The sequence below is a fragment of the Oryctolagus cuniculus genome, chromosome 1 (assembly GCF_051225735.1).
Source record: "Oryctolagus cuniculus isolate XC-2025 breed Fujian yellow rabbit chromosome 1, ASM5122573v1, whole genome shotgun sequence".
Taxonomy (NCBI): domain Eukaryota; kingdom Metazoa; phylum Chordata; class Mammalia; order Lagomorpha; family Leporidae; genus Oryctolagus; species Oryctolagus cuniculus.
In genome coordinates, this window is record NC_142867.1 from 34,709,505 (window position 1) to 34,729,324 (window position 19,820).

The following is a 19,820-nucleotide window of genomic DNA, read 5'->3' on the forward strand; positions in this document are numbered from 1 at the left end:
CAAGGCTACACTTGCCCAACAAGCCGACCTACAAACCTGTGACTGTCCTAATGGTCTGAATGCTCTCTGCATGTCATGTACCCAGTTATGTGCTTTAGATGTATTATATGTATTCTTTATAACCCCTGAAAAGTGGCTAGAACTTTATAATCTCTTATCTGTAATTTCAAAATCCAAGATTGTAGAAGAATGAATTGTTTCATAACTCTTTTGGTAGTAGAACCTTATTTAGTATAACTAGTTGATTGTATTGTTGAAAATACTTAGGAGGTTTGGCCGGCGCCGCGGCTCACTAGGCTAATCCTCCGCCTAGCGGCGCCGGCACACCGGGTTCTAGTCCCGGTCAGGGCGCCGGATTCTGTCCCGGTTGCCCCTCTTCCAGGCCAGCCCTCTGCTGTGGCAAGGGAGTGCAGTGGAGGATGGCCCAGGTGCTTGGGCCCTGCACCCCATGGGAGACCAGGAAAAGCACCTGGCTCCTGGCTCCTGCCATCGGATCAGCGCGGTGCGCCGCCCGCAGCGCGCCGACCGCGGCGGCCATTGGAGGGTGAACCAACGGCAAAGGAAGACCTTTCTCTCTGTCTCTCTCTCTCACTGTCCACTCTGCCTGTCAAAAAAAAAAAAAATACTTAGGAGGTTTGATTATGGACTGCTACCCTTTGTGCACTGTTTGATAGAAATTATGTGCACTGTTTTGATAGAAAGTACCACATTACCTTTTTTTTAAAATCCAAAATTTTTTAGATGGAACCACATCAGATCATAAGTGTTTTGGATATTGTCTTTATGTCACAACTGCAAAGAACTCTAATAAACATTAATTCTCACTAGAATATTAACTCAGAAAGGTTATAAATACTATTCTTATTACCTCAAGTTGTTTGCTTCATGGATGAAAATGGGCACAGATGACACCTCCATGACTACAGCTGATAGAGTCTGTAGGAGGTAATAAAAAACAAACACCATTTCCTGTCTGAAGAGGCAAAATGAAAAGTTATAGTCAAAGGGAGGCCTTCCATTCAGTTATTCACTCAACATATATTTACAGTGCCAGACACTGCTCCAAGCCTTAAGAATATAATGTGAATAAGACAGAGGTTTCATGGAGCTTAGTGCTAATTAGGTAGAAGGAGAAACAGACAACAAACATATAAAGAATTGTACAAGGTCTTTATTGACAGTAAATGTATAAAGGAATTCAAAAGGGTAGTATAATAACAAATAATTTCATGGAAGAAGGGATTTTGAAAATGAAACAGACATTTGCCATAAACTTTTTTGCCATAAATCAAATATTTTGTTTGTCTGCCTACCTTGCTTGTTACTTTACCTGAGTATCCTTATGTATGTTTCATAATTTTTCAGAGTGGTTTGCCTTTCAAGCTGTTCATTTTCTTTCTGAAAGGCAGAAAGATAGATGAATAGGCAGATGGATGGAGAGAGATGTCCCGTGTGCTGGTTCACTCTGTGAATGCCTACAGCAGCTGGGACTGTACCAGGCCAAAGCCAGGAATCTGGAACTCAATCTGAGCCTTCCATATGGGTGGCACGGACCCAACTATTTGACCCATCACCTGCTTCTTCCCAGGGTATGCGTTAGCAGGAAGCTAGAATCAGAAGTAGAGCCAGAACTTGAACCAGACACTCAAATATGGATTGTGGGTATCCCAAGTGACATGTTAACCACTATGCCAACTATTTGCACTGTTCATTTTTGGAGGCTTTAGACATAGTTAGAAAAGATGTGAGGTGTATGTTATTATTCAGTGAAAAGAACATCAGACTCAAAGACAGATGATCTTGAAAGATTCTAGACTCTGTTGTATGACCTTGGGCAAACTGGTTTGACAGTTCAATATCCTAATCTGTGCAGTAGTGGCAGTACCTTACAGGAGTAAGGTACTATGGAATATAGTCTTATTTTTCTAATGAAGATAATTTGGAAATTAAATATTTATAAACCCCCAGTTTTGATAGAAAACTGAGAATATTATTTTATAAATATAATTAAGGGGTGAGTGTTTAACCTAGTGGTTAAGATGCCTGTTCAAATGCTTGCATCCCATATCAGAATGCCTGGATTTGATAATTGCCTTCAGCTCCTGACTGCAGCTTCTTGCTAATGTAGACCCTGAGAAGCAATGGTGATGGTTCAAGTAGTTGGTCCCTACCACTCACAGAGAAGACTTGGGTTGAGTTCCTGGCTCCTGGATTTGGCTCAACCCATCACTGGCTTCTTTGGAAGAGTAAACTAGAAAATGGGGAAGTGCTCTCTCTCTATACACACACACACACACACACACACACACATCTTCCTCTCAATAAAAATTTAAAAATATATAACTGAGATTCCAAAGCTGTGCATCCACTTCTGCCTTCCTAGAATAACTTGCAAAGTTCAGGAAAGTACCACTACTACCTACAAAATTTGTTTCTACTTTCTTGCTACCAGGAAAGCAAATTATAGTGTGAATCTAGGGAAGTCATTTAAGTTCTCCAACTCTGGGTTTCCCCACCCATAATTTGAGCATAATGGTATGGACTTCATAGTGTTGCTATGAGGGGTAAATAAGAGGAAGTATATAAAATCTGACATGTGACACATATCCAAAATGCAGTCTCTTCAGTGGCTCTTCATCTGTTTTTCTCCTTTTACTCCCTTCTTTTCTAGGCATTTTTCTAAAAGCTTTTCATACAGGTTGTTACAAGTACCTGAATTTACTACCAAAGGTAGTTGCTGGGTCTGAGATCTTGAAATACATAAAATGAAATTAAAATTCCTTCTGATCAATTCAGTAAACAGCATGATATGAGAATCTAAGTTGGAGGCTTTGAACTCTCATTATCTGGGTGTAGGTCAAAATCAAGTCTTTTTATAAAAAGAGACCCAAGTAACCTTCATCTGCCGTATTCCAAGAGTTGTATTTTAAACTGTGTTTATGACCCAAGGCAAGGCCTAAGTTTAAGCTGCCATTACTTATTTAAAGGAAGTTGATAGAAAAGTTCAGAGAAAGGGTGACAACATTTTGATTGGCATAATAGATGGGATGTTTGTAATTTTAATCAAATTTAAATTGAAGACATACTTCAAATAATATGTCAGACTAGTGTTACTGAGTTAAAATCTAATGACAACCACTGTCATTATTAGTTAAATATAGCCATCATGCCTATAGCAATAAATGATGACACTTAAGAACAAGTAGAAACAAAGAGCACAAGTATTTAGAGAAATGGGAGTGACTAGAAACTCGGTGGAATGTAGGAATGTGACCTGGATTTAATCTATTTACCAAACATAGAAGCAATTGTAGTTTGGGCAGATGATATAATTGAATATAGCAGTATGTTTTCTTACTGTCAGAGCATTTATATTTTATAAACTCATCTTGCACCATGAAATGATGTGCTTGTTCATATTTAATGTCATTATCTATATCTACTTAACAGAGCATTATTGTGTTTTCAAGTTTGTTGCCCAACTACAATAGAATGAATTTTAAAAATATAAAGATTCTAGTGGCAGAAGGAGGCAACACTCTGTTTGCCTGATACATGCAGAATGGAAAATTATAATGTGGCGAGTGCTCAGATTTATTTAATTTTATGATAAGCATTGGCTTTTTAGAAGTAGTCTGAGGAAACATAATTATATTGTAGGTAGACTTTTTAACACAAGATAGAAAGTGTTATTTTTTTAAAAATCATTTGGTTAAAAATAAAACCATGGAAATGAAATACGATGTGGACTCATTAAAATATGATCTGATGTTGGAGTATTTTCTTTGAGAGCTTTTGGAGAGTAAGTGTATGAATAGTCCAGGGGACTTGACAGTCTCCGAACAATTGGGAAATGGCTCTTTGGGGACATATTTTCCAATGTTATACTAAGCCTTATAATGTCACCAGAGGCCAGGCTTACTCCTGTCTTTACCCCATGGAATCCCAGCACTCCAGGGAGGTGTACCTGAGGAGAAGACTGGCATGAGTCTGGCTGTGATTGTCCTGGAAGGCCCTGGATGTCTAGCAGATTCATAGGAGGCATTGAAGTGATGAGATGAAACTAGGGCCTATTCTTTGGTAGTTGAGTGTGTAGGGCAGAGTCCTTGCAGAGAGCATTGTTTACAAGATAGATATTTAAGATGAGTCCAGAAGGGAACTCCAATGTCCTTGCTGTTGAGATTCATTCTGGGGAAGTCTTTGTATTTGGTTCTACTCTCTTCAAAAGCTCTAAGAAAGATGCATTTCTGTTACATCCTCAAAGCCCCCCTTTGTAATAATCAGATTTATAATTACTGGTGAAATGCCTGTCATCCCCCAAGACCATGGTTTATCAGGGCAGAAACTATGACTGCCTTGTTTGCCACCATTTTCTAGCATAGGATCTGTCACTTAATAGATGTTCGATAAATGTTACTCAATGATGTATGAAGGACCAAATGAAATAGGCACCATGGTGGCCAGGGCAGAGTAGGGGAGGATCTCCCTTCTTAGTGCAGCCTGCTTTGCTGTAAACAGTCAATGTGTGTTTAAGAAGAGTATATTAACAATTCCCTATTCTAAATTCATATATAGATTTGTAATTGTTCCCATTTGGCAGGGAGCCAGAGTAAGCCAGCCCAAGAATAATTACATTGCAGAGAGTCTAATGATTATGCTAATGTCTGTCTGAGACCAGACAATGATCAGAAGTGGGATAAATGATTCTGTAAGGAATCTATAGATGCTTGGGATCTAAGGTTTTCAGCTTTCCCACATCCTTTCAAGAATACCCTTTCTTCACCATTTTCTCAGCCTTTTCCCTGAGAAGGAGTAGGGGAAAAAAAGGAGGGACTGTTGGATTCATTTAACATTTTTTTTGTATTCCTCATAGTACCTTGAATAGAGTATGTGCTTATTAATTATTACTGAAAGGAAGTAAAAAAGGGGATGATGTGACCTTTGGTAAGCTTCAGGGTCATTGTTCTATACTGAGGGAATTGTGGGGCCAGATTCATCTTTTTCGAATTCCAATATGGAGCAAGGCATAGGAGAGGAGTAGAGGGAGAGGGAAATATTTTGTAATTCCTAAAACAGTGCTTGAAAGTCTCAGCCCTGGGACCTGAAAGAATTTGTAATTTTGGAAATGAAAAATTATGAAAGACAGAAATGTAGACAGCATTGGTTAGTGTTTTCTTAGAAGTTTAAAGTAAAGTTGGACAGTATTAAGATTATTTTAATACTTAGCATAGCTTCTTGCTCCACATACCCCGTACTCCCTTTACTATTTGGGTCTCCTGAGTCCACTCACCCCCTGCCCCTGAGATTATCCTTGTCTTCACCAGGGCTAGAATCCAATTAAGTCTTTGTTGAGCATCCTCAGGTTCTCCATCCTGGTGTGGAAGAGTCAGATTCTGTTCTTCTGGTCTTTGGATGTAATGATACTTACCCTGGCCATAAGCTCTCCAACTACCTTTCTTGATATGGAGGCATATGTCCCCTGACCCGTGATGTACAGAAGAACTAGCACATCCTGCTAAGTAGGAGGATTCCTGGTTTCCCTGCTGGTTCTCATATAAGGCAACCCAAGACCAGTATTTTGAAAAAGACTAGAGATTTCCTTTTCCTTACTTATCCAAATAGCTTTATTTCATTGGAATTTCATTTTTCCTTAATATAAGAGTGATTTTCCCAATAATTCCAGCTATCCAAAAGGTAGAATGGCCTGTTTGGGGGTTTGGTTCAGTGTTTTTGCAAGGTTCTGATCTGGTTACTTTCTTCCCTCTTTGCTCTGTCTATGGATGCTCTTTTGTTTCATCTCCTCACATGTCCCACCAGCTTGTTGTATGACTCAGCCTTCTCCTACAACTGGATTATGCTTCCATGTTGTGCCTAATTTAATAGGCTTCAAGTTCTGACTCATTCCCTTACTCTGGGAAGCCTTTCTTGACCATCTCAAGCTGTGTCAGGTGCCTGCACTCGATGCTCCCCCAATACTGTAACCTACCACCTCTCATCTAGCATTGCCTTATTGTGTGTTGTTTTTTCCTTTCCTTTTATTCAAGTACTAACCAGACCCAACCAAGCTTAGCTTCTGAGAGCAGACAAGATAGGGCACATTCAGGGTGCTGTGTGCATACACTGTAGTTTTCCTTTCTTGTCTTCCTGAAGAACCAAAAAATTCTTTGAGGTTTTCTGTGTGCAGTGTTCCAAGCAGGGACTATGTGGTAGGTACTCGGTGTATGTCTGTGTAATGAATAAATAGAGTGAATGAAATGAGTGGGTAAGTCAGTATTTTTTAGTTTCTTTCGATCTCAAGATTTCACAATTCTGAAGCTAAACATAGTCTGCACTAAGCCTGTGTGTTTTGTTTTGTTTTTGTTTTTTTGCTTCTTGTTATATTGAGTTATCTTCCACAAGACATATTCTGGTTTCCTAGTGAACTCAGTAGGGACATAATAATGAAACAATTAATTAATCATGAGTATGAAAATGTAATCTTTTCCCCAAATGCAGAGAAAACATGTGTTAAGTTAATATCTGCCTAATGAAAATATTACCTAATATTGACCTATTATGTGCCTAAATAAATAGTCATGCTCTGATCTGTTTGACAAATTTTAATATACATTTATTGAGCATCTGTTCTGTCCCAAACACTATCACTGGTGCTAGCTTTGTAACAGGAAACAATGCTTACACTGAAAATGCATGATCAAGTGTTATTAATTTGTTGGATAGCCAGCAAGCACGCTTGTTTACAGTGTACAAGATATTGGAGATATAAAGGTGAGAACACTTTCACTCATGATGCTCAAATCTAATAGTCATGCACATGTAAAAACAAAGGTGTCTATAAGCTGGGCTGCTTAAAGAGTGATATGGAAGATGTACGCTGAATTGAGAAGAAATAAACACAGCCCAGAAATGAGGCAGGAAAAAGGCATCAACAAAGTTTGGAGTCAGAAAAGAGTATAGTATATGCCGGAACATATGTCTTGTTCTCTCTTCCTCAGCAGAGGGAGAATGCCTCTAGTTCTTCTTCTACTGCAGTGGAGTAGAGGTTCTCAACTGGTGATAACTTTTACCTGGGGACATTTGTCACTCTCTAGAGACATTTTTGGTTGTCCTATCTATAAAGGTACTATGAGCATGTAGTGGGAAAAGGCCAGGGATACTTGTAAACATACCACAACGAACAGGACCACCTCTACAACAAAGAACACACAAATATAGACATATCAATACTTGGCGAGGTTGAGAAAACTTACTATCCTGCATCAAATTATTCTAGTTGATCAGACAAAAAGATCTATAAAAAGAGTTCCAGTAGTTTTTTTTTTTGTTTGTTCGTTTTTTTTTTTTTTTTTTTTTGACAGGCAGAGTGGACAGTGAGAGAGAGAGACAGAGAGAAATGTCTTCCTTTTGCCGTTGGTTCACCCTCCAATGGCTGCCACTGCCAGTGCGGTGCGGCCGGCGCACCGCGCTGATCCGAAGCCAGGAGCCAGGTGCTTCTCCTGGTCTCCCATGGGGTGCAGGGCCCAAGGACTTGGGCCATCCTCCACTGCCTTCCTGGCCACAGCAGAGAGCTGGCCTGGAAGAGGGGCAACCGGGAAAGAATCCAGCGCCCCAACTGGGACTAGAACCCGGTTTGCCGGCGCCGCTAGGTGGAGGATTAGCCTATTGAGCTGTGGCACCGGCCAGTTCCAGTAGTTTTTAAAAAGACATTTAAAATTTATCTATCTATCTATCTATCTATCTATCTATCTATCTATTTCTGTCAAGGGGCAAGGGGACAGAGAGAGACAGACAAACACAGTCAGGGAGAAGAGAGAGCTCCTTTATACTGGTTCACTCTTATAATGGCCACAATGGCTGGGAAATTGAAACCAGGAGCCAGAAACTCAGTGGAGGTCTCCCATAAGGGTGGTAGGAATCCAATTACATGAACCATCACAAGACCTCCCAAGGTCAGCATCAACAGAAAGCTGGAATCAGAGTTGGAGCTAGGGATTAAACCAAGGTACTATGATGTGGGACATTGGGATCTTAACTGGTTTCTTAACTGCTAAGCTTAATACCAGCCCTCAGATATATGTTTTGACCAAAGCTTTTTAAGAGAAGCTGCTGTTTAGATGGCACTAAGATGCAAATATGTGGAATATGAAGCAATATTTAAAACAAAGGAAATCCAGTTATTTTAAAATTAGAATTCTTATATGTTACTTAAAGCACTTTTTAGACACTTGAGGGAATATACAGTGTTATGGTTTAAAAAGTGGGGTCTGCATTTGCTCCAGCTTGGATATGATCTTCGATCAACTTAATAATATCTGATGCTGATCCAATTCCTTAATTTCTTCAAGTCTTATTTTCTTCATAAAATGAGAATGATAATATAACCTACTTCCTGAAATTGACACTTTGAGATACAATGACTTTGAATAGCCCTTGTCTCAACTGTTGAACAGTTTTTCTTTTCATACTGTTTGTTGAATGCTTTACTTAGTATAGAGTTAATCTTATGCGTATAAAGTTAATTAAAATAGATCTTAGTAAAAATAAGAATAGGAATAGGAGAGGGATGAGGAAGAAGGATGGGAGTATGGGTAGGAGGGCAGGTACCATGGGAAAAATCACTGTTCCTAAAGTTGTATGTATGAAATACATGAAGTTTGTGTACCTTAAATAAAGGTTTCTGGGAAAAAAATATTACCCACTTCCTAACATTGTAAGGATGAAATAGAGTTGTGTATGTAAAGCATTTACCACAATTATTTCCATATGTTGTTCTTAATGAAAATCATGATAATAATAGCATAAACAAAATTTACTGTTTTTAAATTACCCATAAGTATTTCAGCTCCTTTCATTCATACAACAAATAGCAGAATTACTAGTTTTATTTCCTAAATAAGAAAACTAAAAGTCAATAAAATTGATGGATTTTTTTCAGTTTTAGAGTTAGTAAGAGGCAAATTTAAGATTCAGATTCAATCAGAGCCCATACTCTTGAATAGTAGGCCAGGCTGCTTATCTAGAAGATTACTAATACATTTTAATCATTAGCATCATTTGTTTTTCTTAAAGTTTTATTTATTTGATTGAAAGAGTTGTATACAGAGAAAAGGAGAGGCAGAGAGAGAAAGAGAGATCGTCCTTCTGCTGGTTCATTTCCCAGATGGCCAGAGCTGTGCCAATCCAAAGCCATGAACCTCCTCTGGGTCTCCATGCAGGTGCAGGGGCCCAAGGACTTGGGCCATCTTCTACTGCTCTCCCAGGCCATAGAAGAGAGCTGGATCGGAAGTGGAGCAGCTGGGACTTGAACCAGTGCACATATGGGATGCTGGCACTGCAGGTGGTGGCCTTATCTGCTACTCCATAGCACTGGCCCCATAGCATCATTTTCTTAGACTACTTTATAGGTTGGCTTAAAAATTCATAGTCCCATACAAATTTTATGTATTTCTAGTAGTTTTTCCATGTTTATCAGTATCAACACAGATCCAGAAAGTATGAATACTTTTTAAAAATTCTGCACATAATATATTTTACAGATGATATTAAAAATTTTTACTTTATTTTGTGGTTTTTCAATAGAGATCTACAAACATTTAGAAAACCTATTTGAACTTTAGAATTGTGATTTGTTTTATTCTAGACTACATTATTTTTACACTTTAACTTAGCCAAAAGGCCAAGAAGCAATAGACTACATTATTTTTAGTGAAATATCTTCAGCTGTTCTCAGGTAGAATTATGAATACATTCTTTTTATTGAAATACATGTGATTGGCATAAAAGGTACACTTTATTATGTATTAACTTATTCAGCACTTACTGAGCACCTACTTTATATCTCAAGCAAATATTGTGTGTTTAGCCAAGTAAGCACACAATTGTAGTATAGAAGAATAAGTTCATTGGTAGAGTTCTTCACAAAGTGCTGGGAGAAGGGGTCCTAAATGCTTCTTGGGAGAGATGGTGCCAAAATGAACTTTGAGAAATGCAAAAGAATAAAATAAATCATGTAAAATAAATTATTTACAGTTTTTTTAAAAGTACTCCTACTTCCAGTTTCTGTGTTGATACCAATAAACATGCAGAAGAATTTACCCTAAATATAACTGTAGCTCTTTCCAATCTGTTCAACTCCTTCTAGACTATCATTTTCCAAAATATTCCCTTTGGCAAGGGTTTCTTCTTCTTTTTTAAAAAGATTTATTTATTTATTTGAAAGTCAGAGTTACACAAAGAGAGGAGAGGCAGAGAGAGAGAGAAAGAGGTTTTCCGTCCGATGGTTCACTCTCCAGATGGCCGCAATAGCCGGAGCTGTGCTGCTCCGAAGCCAGGACCTAGGAGCTTCTTCCAGGTTTCCCATGCGGGTGCAGCGGCCCAAGGACTTGGGCCATCTTCTACTGCTTTTTCAGGCCATAGCAGAGAGCTGGATGGGAAGAGGAGCAGCTGGGACTAGAAACGGCACCTGTATGGGATGCCGTCGCTTCAGGCCAGGGAGTTAACCCACTGTGTCATAGCACCGGCCCCGGCAAGGTTTCTTCTTAAAGAAATTCTCTGCCATTATAGTCATCAATGAACTCAAGGTGGTAGATCATTCATGTTTAAGTTCGTGCTAGGGAAAAGTAGGGAATACTGAGGGTAGATATAGACACACAGGAAATAAGCCCATTTTACAAAATTGGTTTGTTTGTTGAAAGTGGAGAAAATATATTTCACAAACTGAGTTATTTAATTGCGCGGTAAGAGTTATCTAGAAAGTATTTCACTTGTGGTGAACTGAGCTACAAAAAATTAAGAAACACAAGACTGGATTCCCTACTTGCAAGTACAAATAGGATGTATACTTTAAAACATTTACATAATAATTCCAGGTGATTTATACTCTTCCCATAGTACCTGGTGTTTAATAGGTTGTCACATTTTTTTTTAACTTTTATTTAATGAATATAAATTTCCAAAGTACGATTTATGGATTACAATGGCTTCCCCCCCATACCGTCCCTCCCACCCACAACCCTCCCCTTTCCCACTCCCTCTCCCCTTCCATTCACATCAAGATTCATCTTCGATTATCTTAATATACAGAAGATCAGCTTAGTATACATTAAGTAAGGATTTCAGCAGTTTGCTCCCACACAGAAACATAAAGTGAAAAATAATAGATGATTTTTTTTAAATGATGATGAAATCAGATCAGACCTATTGTCATGTTTAATCCCAGTGAGAGTCAAGTTGGGAGTTGATAATTTCTTTTTTTTTTTTTTTTTTTAACAGAGGATCAGTTTAGTATACATTAAGTAAAGATTTCAACAGTTTGCACCCCCATAGAAACACAAAGTGAAATATATTGTTTGAGTACTCGTTATAGCATTAAATCTCAATGCACAGCACATTAAGGGCAGTGATCCTACATGAGGAGTAAGTTTTAAGAGCAAGATTTATTAGACTCAAAGACCTCCAACCAGAGTCTCATTTTAGGGCGCTCCAGGAGAGGCAAAACCCAAAGGGGCTGGTGGTTGAGGGTTTTTAAGCACAATTTTTAGAAAAAAGAAAAAACTTGACAATCAGGTTGACATTCAGTTACAAGGCACGAACAATACCCTTCAAAAGATCTGATTTGCAATCTGGCTTGCTCATGATAAAACAAAGGAGCCATCAGAAGGGTGAGATACCTAATTTGTTTTACAGTGAACTGGGAGCTCAGAAGGAGCTCAGTGGAGTCACTACTGCCTTTCTAGTCTCACGATAAGATTGGAAGTCCCCAAGGAGTGGGGCAGGAGCTTTTGACCTTGCTAAAGATAATTTGTGGGGAAAGAAAACGTTTAGCACCTTCACTTTCCAAGGGGACCATCCTGACTGAATATTAGCCCATCTCACTCCTCACATCCCCCACCATCACCCAGAAGAACAGAAGTTAGGGCCTATGGGGTGATGACAGCTCTGGCTTCTTTAAGTTGAGTAGGGGCTGAGTAGCAGTCAAGACAGAGTACCAGCAGCAGGTTGGGGATGCAGAGCTAATTTGCAGAAACTGCTTCCATCTGAGGATTCATGTGCATGGTTTAAGATTTTTATTTATTTATTTATTTGAGAGGCAGAGTGAGGAAGAGGGAGAGGGAGAGACAGAGAGAAAGGTCTTCCATCTGCTGGTTCTCTCCCCAAATGGCCACCACAGCCAGAACTAGACCAATCAGAAGCCAGGAGTGAGGAACTTCTGGGTGTCTTACAAGGGTGCAAGGGCCCAAACACTTAGGCCGTCTTCCACTGCTTTCCCAGGCCATAAGCAGAGAGCTGGATCAGGAGAGGAGCAGCTGTGGCATGAACTGGTGTCCATATAGGATGCTGGCCCTGCAGGCAGAGGCTTAAACTACTATGCCACAGTATGTGCCCCTGTTACATATTATTGAATGAACAATGTACGTCTGGATGGATGGTACAGGCTACAGGGGCTCTCAAGTGTTCAGAGAGGTGACAAGTCACTGTGAGCTGGAACAATAAGGGAAGATCTTAAACTGGGTCTTGAAATGAACTTGATTCTGAATAGGTGGAGGATGAAGTTAAAAATGGACATGGCATACTCAAGGGATAGTGAGCAGATTAACTTGGGCTGAATAGTGCTCTAAACAGTGGTAAGAGAAGAATAGGAAGTTTGGATAGCAACATGTTATCTGTAAGCTCTTCTGTTAGATGTAAGTTTGAGGAAATAAAGTGTGTGTGTGTGTGTTTTCATATTCCTTGCACAGAAGGCATATAAGATGGACTCAAGGGTGTTTACTACCTGATCAATTGACTACCTGATCAATGAACAGAAAGGCTGGCTGGTTCATTGACTAGTGGGAAACTTCATAAGGTAGCTCCAAGGGCTTTTCTTTTAGGCAATTGTGAAATTGACATTATAGGAAAACTCATCTGTTGTCAGATGTGATGGAGGAGAATCAAATACAATTAGGAAGCTTTTGCAGATAGGAGGATAAAGGAAATGGATAAGTGAATCTGGTTTGGAATGGAAAGAAACGATACTTCTAAGAGTTACTGTAAAGAAAGAATAGCTGAGAGTTAGGTTTTTATTCTTTTCATCTTTCTCTGCTAAGTTTCTCTAGAAGGAAAGACTGAAATGGGGATTTTTGTGTGTGTGTGTAAGAGAGACTTATTGAGGGAATACTCACAGCTGAAGTGTATCAAGGAGTGAAGGAAGGAACCTACAGCACAGGAAGAAGTGTGACCATTCCTGGAATTCAACTGAATTGTAGCCCCCTCTGGAATGCAGAAGACACCACAGAGTTGCCACTCCTAGAGGCAAGAGGACTGACTGTTGTCTTCCCAGGCAGTTATTAGCTATGTGCTGTCTCTGAAGATAGGAGGAGGAGATCAGGACTGCACAGGCATTCATTTCCTGGTTAGGTTGTGTAAGCCAATGACAGTTCTCAGGATAAGTGTGCAGCTGTGAAATGGCAGTGGCAAGGACTCACAGCATCTGGAGTTTGGGTGCACTGGACTGAGAAAAGGCACCTTGGTAGGACACCAACAGTGTCTACTACATTTTGCTATGATCTCTTCTTTGTACCTCTAGTAGTTTCCCATCATATCCAGAATAAAATCCAAACCCTTTATCTTGACCTCCATAGTCTGGAGCCTTTATATCTCTGGCTTTATCCACAAACACTCTATCTAGACTTTGTTTTTCTTTCTCAAATAGGCCAAGGTCATTCTTACCTCAGAAGCTTTGTGCATGGTGTTTGTTCTGCCCAGAATACCTCAGATGTGATCACTAACTTATTCAGGTTTCTCTATTCGGATGTCACTTCTTTGGAGAGACCTTCCACTTTCAGTGTCTTCACAAGAGGCCTTGAGCTACACAACCCCTGATGAGTAGACTCCCAATAAATTATCATCACATGAATAAGAAGTTGGTTGTAGAAAAACAAATGATTAAGGATCACAGGTCTCTCTGAGGTGGTAGATGACTGTGAAAGAAATGGAAGCAATGATAGAAATAAGAACTGTAAAAGGTGATTCATTTTTTGCAGGCAGATGTGAAATTGTACTTTAGACTCACCAAATTAGAGAAAATGGCAGGAAATACATGGTAGAGACAGAATAGTAACTGATTAGGATCCAAGTTTCTAGAACTGAATGAATTTTCCAGCACCACAACATACCAGTTGCAGATCTTGGGCAAGTTTGGGTGTCTCAATTTCTTCACCTTTAAATGAGTATAATCGTATTACCTATCTCATAAAGTTACTGAGAAGACTAAATGAGTTAATACCTATGAATCAAGCCAAACACTATCCAGCTAGTAGTAGCCATTATATTGAATGGAATTTACAGAGTTCTAGATATAGCAGACCTGGTCAACACCAGAGCTGGAACTAGGATGAGATGAGTGAAGCAGCTATGGGACAAAATATGAGGACGCATTCACTCTGTGGGTTATGTGAAGGCCCTGAACTTGCTTTTTAAGATTCTACCTCATTGGATTTTTACTTGCCTCACCCCAGTCCTGGCCCTGGTCCAAATAATCAAAGTAGAAAACCCTGATTGGTAAGATTGTCTAGATCAGGATGTAACACTTCTTCTTTCTGACCTTGGTGGAGTGGTTTCTTGTTGCTAATCTCTGAATTGTCTTGCTGTTCTTTGGTAACTCCTCATCATTTACATAACTTTCCCCTGAGATTAGTCACCTGTGATCAAATACTCTGAGGGGGCTGGCGCCTTGGCTCACTTGGCTAATCCTCTGCCTGTGGCACCGGCATCTGGGTTCTAGTCCCGGTTGGGGCACTGGATTCTGTCCTGGTTGCTCCTCTTCCAGTCCAGCTCTCTGCTGTGGCCCAGGAAGGCAGTGGAGGATTGCCCAAGTGCTTGGGCCCTGCACCCGCATGGGAAGCACCTGGCTCCTGGCTTTGGATTGGCAAAGTTCCGGCCGTAGCGGTCATTTTGGGAGTGAACCAATGGAAAAGGAAGACCTTTCTCTCCCTCTCTCTCTCACTGTCTAACTCTGCCTGTCCAAAAAAAAAAAAAAAAAAAAAAAAAACCAACTCTGAGGGGATTCTTGTTTTCCTGGTTGTACCTTGACTTATGTAACAGTTAATATATCCTAGAGTTCCATTTTAAGCAATAGAATTTCAGGGCATAGGATAGAAGCTAGCATTTATCAAATGACTTCAGTGTTTTAGGTACTTTTACATATAAATTATTTAATCTTCATCAGGTGGTGGAGTAATGCCATTAGATATTTTGTAGGTTAGAAATCAAAGATTCCCGAAGGTTTAGCTCCACCTGGGGTCACTAAGTACCACTTCCCACTATGCAAGTTGTTTGTGGGCATCCAGACTGAGAAAACCCCTATCAAACAACAAGATCTCATTAGTTTTTTTCTTCAGTGAGAATTTTTTTTTTAACTTTTCAGAGACATATTGACCATTAGACATCCTCCTCCTCTTCCTTGCTTCTTATCTGATTTATTGCAGTGAAATTCACATTATATAAAATTAATCATTTTAGAGTGAACAGTTTAGTAGCATTTAGTATATTCACAATGTTGTACAATCATACCACCACCTCTAGTTGTAAACATTTTCCTCATTCCAAAATAAAACTTGTTACGCATTATATTTCTTCTAATTCCTCTCTCATCCCAGGCCCTGGCAGTCATCAGTCTCTGTCTTGTTTCTATGTATTTAACAATTCTATATATTTCTTTTTATTATTTATTTGAAAGATAGTTACAGAGTGAGGTAGAGAGAGAGAGAGAGGTCTTCCATCCAATGGTTCACTCCCCAGATGGCTGCAATGGCTGGAGCTGTGCCAATCCGAAGCCAGGAGCCAAGAGCCAGGAGCCAAGAGCCAGGAGCTTCTTCTGGGTCTTCCACGTGGGTGCAGGAGCCCAAGGACTTGGGCCATCTTCTACTGCTTTCCCAGGCCATAGCAGAGAGCTGGATCGGAAGAGGAGCAGCCAGGACTAGAACCAGTGCCCATATGGATGCTGGTGCTTCAGGCCAGGGCTTTAACCTGCTGTGCCACAGCGCCGGCCCCATCTATATGTTTCTTATAAGGAGAATCATATGATATGTCTGGCTTCTTTCACTTAGCATAATGATTTTGGGGTTTATAATATGTGACATATATCAGTGTAAGGCCATCACAAGCACACCAAACACTGGAGTAAAGAAAAGGGTTTATTGTCTGGTGGGGGGTTTTGTTCCTGTTTTTTCTTTCTTTCTTTCTTTTCTTTTTTTTTTTTTTTTTGAACATTTACTATAACCATTGTGAGACTTGAAGGTTATTAACAACCAGTAACTTGTGCTTCATATTGACATTAGCAGATTTATGTAATGTACCATTTTTAGGATTAAAAAGTCATGCTTCTTTCAAGGGAGACCTAACAGAAAAGGCTTATGTGGGAATTTTGGTAAACCAATAAATGTAGCTATTTTCAATTCTATAAAAATAAAATTATGTTTCTCTCATTAGGACAAATAAGAGCAGGTGATGGAGGGATCATTGTATTTTTGTAATTTATGTGAAAAGAAAATACAATCTAGAATAAATTGACTGCACAAATAAAATAAGAAGCTCAGGTACAAATTATTTATTTATGAAATTGAAACCTCTTGAAAGAGGAATACTGACAGCAACTTAGTATGCAATATACCACACTCCTGTCTTACCCTTACATTTTCAAAGTCATGCATAGTAATTTGATTGCACTCCCGCCAATATTAGTAGGAGTTTTGAAACTTAAATTCCCACACACATATTTGAAAATGTATAGGTCAAAGTAAACTGTTAATGAAAAGCTGTTTTTCATTTTCAGTGAAATAGTTTGGATCTCTCACCAAAGATGTCCTAGAAGCCACCTTCATTCTAGTTACAGGAGAATTACAGTCTATTTACTATTGGAGGTTACTATTTGGAGGTTATTATCTCTAAAGCAACATGGATAAGAAATCATTTTAAAGGAGGAGAAGTGTTTTTTTTTCCAACCCTGAAGAACACACAAGTTCAGAATTCATGTTGCCTTAGAATAAGAAAAGGACACTGGACCCTTTCAGCAGCCCCTTTCAGTTGGGTGCATCTGATCAGTGATAGAGGCATGCTAAGGTGAATTTTAATTAGGACTAAATTGTGGTATTACTCTTTCATACCCTGAACATCTGTTCCCTTCAGAAATGATGATTTATGCAGGCTATCAGAGCAGACAGCTTGCTACAGCTTATGTCACGGTTAGTGGGAAGCTGGTGGTAGCATTTCAGAAAACCAGCATCTAAATGGAGACTGGCCAGTGTATATGAGATAGGTAATGGGGGAGGGGAATTCTGATGTGTCCATTTTTAATTTTAAAGCCAAATATTGACTTGACTTAAAAAATTATCTTCTAGACCATCTGTTGTTAATGAAGAATGTAACCTGGACAATGAATGGGCTGATGCTTCCTACTGATGTTAAAAGACGGAAAACCAAACCTGTTCTTTCTAATAGAATGAAGAAACTTACTGAGAAGACCTCAGTCCGAATTCTGTCCTTTAAGAATGGCATGGGGCAGGATGGGCATGAGATAACAGTGGGAAAGGAAACAATGAAAAAGGTAATTTTGTATTAAATACTGAAGTATGAATTAAATATCAAATTTTTATGGCTTTTGAAATATTTTGTATTTTTCCCTTCTACATATCAGTGTCAACTAATGAACTGAAATATTAATAAGGTATGATATATAACTAAAAAAATTCACCTATTTGCAAATGGCTTATTGCACTAACAATATAAATTACCTCAGCAAACAATGATATTTCACAATGTTATTATACTTATAGGCCATTTATCTAGTAAAAAGTTATGCTTACACTTGAGGGGCCATTCTGTTTGGCTACAATATTTTATGATACATTTATGTTGAATCTCAATCTAATCTAACTACAAACCTCAGACTGCCTCTTCATTTAAAGATGATAATTAAGACATAAAAGTACTTTAAACCCTTGAGAGCATAAGGAAGTTTTGAAATAACTAAAATTCAGGTTTGAACTGTTCATATAATTTTTAAAAAACAAATCTGGATAAGCCTTTGAAAATTTATGTAACACTTTAAACATTTAAAGTATTCTAATATATATACATAATTTACAGGAGTTGCTTATGTTTCTAAAACCATATTCAATTTTTAAAAATATGAAAAAACTAATGAGAATTTTAAAATGCATATACCCACACTCCATTTTTTACAGATAAATGTTTTTAATTCAGTTGTAAAGCAGAATAATAACAATAGTAGTAAGTAAAATGTGGCAAGGATACATGAGAGGGAGAGTGTAAAACATAACCAAACTTTCTAGGTTTGAATCCCGGCTTTACCATTCCCTACTTGTGAGACATTGGGAAACTCAGTTTCTTCATCTAAAAGGGAGGATAACACAATGCCCATTTCATAGAGTTGCTGTAAGGATTCATTCGGGCACTGAGGAAGTTCCTGGTAAATGCTTTCTGTTCTTAGCTTTAATACTCATAAATCATATCCAATAGAAATTATTTTTCTTACTAATGGGAGAATAGTTGTAAATAATTTTTTATACCAAACGATTTCACATTGAATATGGCCTAAAATAGGTTGGTAGTTGTGTAGATATTGGGGAAAAATTAAGATACTGATTTATTCAACTGTGTATTTTTGTGGTGGTTTTGCAGCCACAACCAGTTGAGAGCATTTAGCAAGGAGCTAGGAGACCTGGATTTTATTTTTGTATTATCTTCAGATTTGGATTATTAGCGGAAAAAAGGGATATTACACACCAGAACAAATTGCTAAGACAAGTTGTAACATCCTCCCTGGAGATTTTGAAAAATAGAGAAGATGGACTTATCTTTTGGATTGTTAAATGCAGTCATTCTTGGAGATGGAAGCTAGATTAGATAACCTCTTGAGTTCACTTCAGTTCAATCTCTGTAATTCTATGCCGTGGTGGTAAAATAGGTAATAGTCACTTACAGATTACACATTCTTAGATGAAAGGTGGCGTATAAATAAAAATGTCACTGCTATTTTGATATTTGTCACTAGAGAGCAATTTATTTAAAACTGGGTGACTAGAGAAGTTTTTAATTTATTTTTTCTTCTTACAATTTGTACAATTTAAAAAACTTTCACCATTTATAAAACTCATGATAGAACATAATCTAGTGATTAATATATTTACAGGTGTTTGTCTAAATGTCACTGTTAAGAATGTGGTAAATGAGAGGAGGCAACAAAATCCTGGTCCTGGGTGTCAGTAAGAACTTTCTGGAAGGGATAAACAGTAAATAATTAGGCTAGCTAATTATTTGGAAATTAAATATAATTTTTAAGGTTTATTTTATTTATTTGAGACACAGAATTACAGACAGAGAGAGGGAGAGACAAAGAGAGAGGTCTTGCATCCTCTGGTTCATTCCCCCAAATGGCTACAAGAGCTAGAGCTGGGCCAGGCTGAAGCCAGGAGCCAGGAGCCTCTTCCAGATCTCCCACATGGATGCAGGGCCCAAGCACTTCGGCCATCTTCCACTGCTTTCCCAGCCACCATCAGGGTGCTTGACTGGAAGTGGAGCAGCCTGGATGCGAACTGGCGCCCATATGGAATGCCGGCGCCACAGGCATAGGCTTAACCTACTATGCCACAGTGCTGGCCCCTAAATTTAATTTTTGAAATATGTGTTGTTAATCATAGAATAACACCTTATTTATAGAGTAAGTACTAAATCAGTAATAGAAATAAGAAGGCGGCATAATCATAGGAGAAATGCACATGATTTTCTCTTTTATGATAAACTATTAGGATTATTAACTACTA

At 38.7% G+C, this 19,820-nt stretch overlaps 1 protein-coding gene across 9 annotated transcripts in view; it reads left to right on the forward strand.

Moving 5' to 3' along the window:
• The window catches only part of DCDC1 (doublecortin domain containing 1), a 553,166-nt gene that overhangs the window by 71,327 nt on the left and 462,019 nt on the right, over positions 1–19,820 (forward strand). For all 9 annotated transcript variants that reach the window (XM_089309905.1, XM_089309913.1, XM_089309931.1 and 6 more), the window contains one exon: positions 17,376–17,581. In XM_089309905.1, the coding sequence (XP_089166031.1) occupies positions 17,376–17,581 (206 nt within the window). The remainder of the gene's footprint in view (positions 1–17,375; positions 17,582–19,820) is intronic.